Consider the following 3,015-nt stretch of genomic DNA (forward strand, 5'->3'; position numbering starts at 1 on the left):
CTTTCATAATCCCGAAATCTTTAAACTTTTCTCGTTAATCCGGTCAATCTCTGGGCCCGCCGTGCCGCTCGAACTTCTATAAAGGAATTACTTCGTTCCCGAGCCGGGAAATAGGTTTTTAAGCGATGAAGTGCACTTTATTTGTACTGACGAAGCGAGAAAAGGAACTGAAGGGAAAAGAAATAAAAGAAAGAAGAGAAAAAGTGGCGGACTCTTCAACTCTGACACACCCGGTTCAAATGTCCTTTTATTCGAACGAAATTTTCCACGAAACTTTCCCGCGGTTCTGTCAGCATTCACGCTGCCACACGGAACTGAAATTTCCCGTTGAAAAAGCGTATTTCATTTCGTTCCTGAAAGAGAGAGAGAGAGAGAGAGAGAGAGGGAGGCACTTTAAGAAGAGTCGAACGAATAATTTTCGGCTGTAACCGGAAAAAGGTCGTAAATTCTTCATTGCTCGCTGAGTTAACGTAGGAAGTACGAGCTACTGTGCAACGCAACCAAGATTTCAATGAGATGATTCGCTGGAACTTTTTTAATAAAGCACGCTTTATGAAGCGTCCCGATGCACCGTTAACGGCATTGTACACGGAACGCCTTTTAGAACTGTTTAAAGGGCCATTGGACGAGAACTTGCGACTCTCCAGGCTGTTTTATGTATTTTATCCACAATTCAAACTAATGTGTATACCTTAAGGACGATAGACTAACATATGCGTTCTACAAATAAACTCGCATATTTTTTAGCAATAAAAATAATTAACCTTTCTATGAACTCACGAACACGTGTACAATAAGATAAATAAAACAATTTGTTTTGTTATACAGTGCAGCTTAACGAAAGTGTAATTTATCAATCTTACAAAAATCTAACTCCTTACCACTTTTACTCCAATTTTACCTTTAATCATTTCTAAAAAGATTCCCAACATTTATCTCCTCCTTTCCTCCTCCATCACTTTCCCAATTTTAATTCCTTCACCTATTAAAATTCTTATTTTATCGAAGTAACGTGATTTTCTCTTAATTCCAGGCATGAGACCAAAGGTGAAGAATCACTACAGAGCCCATCAACTGTCCGTCTGGCTTCGTCTCGTTCCTGAGCTTCATCGTGCTGGAATGGAGGACGTGGACTCAAGGCACAATCTGTTTCGTGGCCATTCCGATCCCAGCTTGTACGACGGATCGGTGCGTCCAGATCCGTTGAACAGGATCAGCGAGGAGTTCAAAAGGAAGAATATCACCACCGAGCCACCGACTACCACCGACTATAACGCCGCCACTTGTGTCAGCTACATCCAAAGCACGAACCTGCAGAACGTCCATAACGCAAGCACCGACACCCTGGCCAGCCTGGACGCAGCTGGGTACGTAATAAGCAATCTCAGTAGACGTAATGAAGGCATTAATAAAGGAACTTGGCTGGTGCTTCGAGTCTTTGCACACTGACATGACGTCTGTACATTTGCTAATTATCCAACTGGATTTGTCCAAGTGCAAGAAAAGGTTAATCTGTTTTTAATATTTTTTTTTTCTTTCCTTTGAAGTTACGAATTAATTGGAGAAGTGTTTTTGTATCTACCAACGATGCTTGTCAGGTTTACGGGAATATTATAAAGATTAAAACCTCTTTTCCTAGAAGCTTTTCTTGATAAATTAGATTTGTTCGGAGGTTTTGATAGAGAATTTCATAATTTTCGTCAGGATTTTCTTACGTTTCAATCTTGCTTCTTGGAATATTTTTGACAACTTCAAGTGTGTTGGAGAAGTATATAATGGGAATACGAGAACGATTTTAATTCCTTGTCTCAGAATTTTCTCACAGCTATCTACTGTCTTATGTTTGGAATATTAGAAATATTTTAATTTTTTATTTTAGACCACCTTTTATACCTTCGAGCGTCTAGAAAAAGCACTGGCACAGCTAAATTTACTGGAACACGAAAGAGCAATTTTTATGCCCTATTTTACGAATTTTTGTCTAGCTACAAGGTGTCTGATAATTAAGCTAGTACCGATCTATCGATCTTCCAATTGTAAAATAAATAATTGTATCTTCTATATAGATACGCCGCGTATTCGACGGCTCTAAGCGTGACGATCGCGATCGGCTGTAGCCTGTTGATCCTGAACGTGCTGATCTTCGCCGGGGTGTACTATCAGAGGGACAAGACGAGGCTCGAGGTGAAGAGCCTTCAGCAGCAACAAATGTTGAATCAACAGTGCGGACCACGGGGTTTCTCCGAGCTCAAACAACCGCCTCCTCCGCACTCTCATTTCCCTGGGAGCGGGCAGGTCATCGTCGACGTCGAGAACGAGATGCTCAGAAGGTAGCAATCTTTTCAAAGCCTTGTAAAATCGATAATATTCACTTCTGATCGTTATAACATTCCCAGAACTATTCCGAATATTACATTTCTATGGAAAATCAAATGTAAAGTAGTACAATACCAAATAAACGAATATTCAGTGGAACAGGACAATGAAAAGGTGGTCAGAAATCCTCAATTTCTTTCCTTTTCTTTTTTTTCCTACAATCCTAAAGTATTCCTAAAATCCTACTCGTTCACTATAGCTCCATCGTCAGTTATTTCATCGTTATTTTACTTTGTAAATAAATTGTTTCACGTTCATCTGCATAACCATACATCGATGACCACCTTTTCCCACATTACAAGCCTATTGCATGATTCTCGATTATGTCGATTTTAACCGAGAGCAACAATTACGCATTAATTCGTAATAAAATTGTTACGAGACACGTAACGATCGCTCGTCATCGTTCCAGGAACGTTTTGAAAGGCACTTCGAACGATCCCAACACGCTTCTCCAACAGGGCCAGGGAACTCACACGTTGCCTCATCAACACCATTATCAAAAGCAACATCAGCAACAGCATGCCACTCTTCCCCGAGCTTCCGTCATACAGGACATGAACGCACAAACCCAAGTGAGAGTCTGTCATTTTAATTCGTTTGCCACCTTTCATGTCCTTTCAGATTCGAAAAACGATG

At 40.5% G+C, this 3,015-nt stretch overlaps 1 protein-coding gene across 1 annotated transcript in view; it reads left to right on the top strand.

Moving 5' to 3' along the window:
• Positions 1-3,015, top strand: part of LOC108576744 (neuroligin-1-like) — a 171,931-nt gene that overhangs the window by 164,619 nt on the left and 4,297 nt on the right. The window contains exons 3-5 of the mRNA XM_017939797.1: positions 1,034-1,367; positions 2,067-2,330; positions 2,789-2,951. Coding sequence (XP_017795286.1) covers positions 1,034-1,367; positions 2,067-2,330; positions 2,789-2,951 — 761 coding nt within the window. The remainder of the gene's footprint in view (positions 1-1,033; positions 1,368-2,066; positions 2,331-2,788; positions 2,952-3,015) is intronic.

Source organism: Habropoda laboriosa, unplaced genomic scaffold (assembly GCF_001263275.1).
Source record: "Habropoda laboriosa isolate 0110345459 unplaced genomic scaffold, ASM126327v1 scaffold478, whole genome shotgun sequence".
Taxonomy (NCBI): domain Eukaryota; kingdom Metazoa; phylum Arthropoda; class Insecta; order Hymenoptera; family Apidae; genus Habropoda; species Habropoda laboriosa.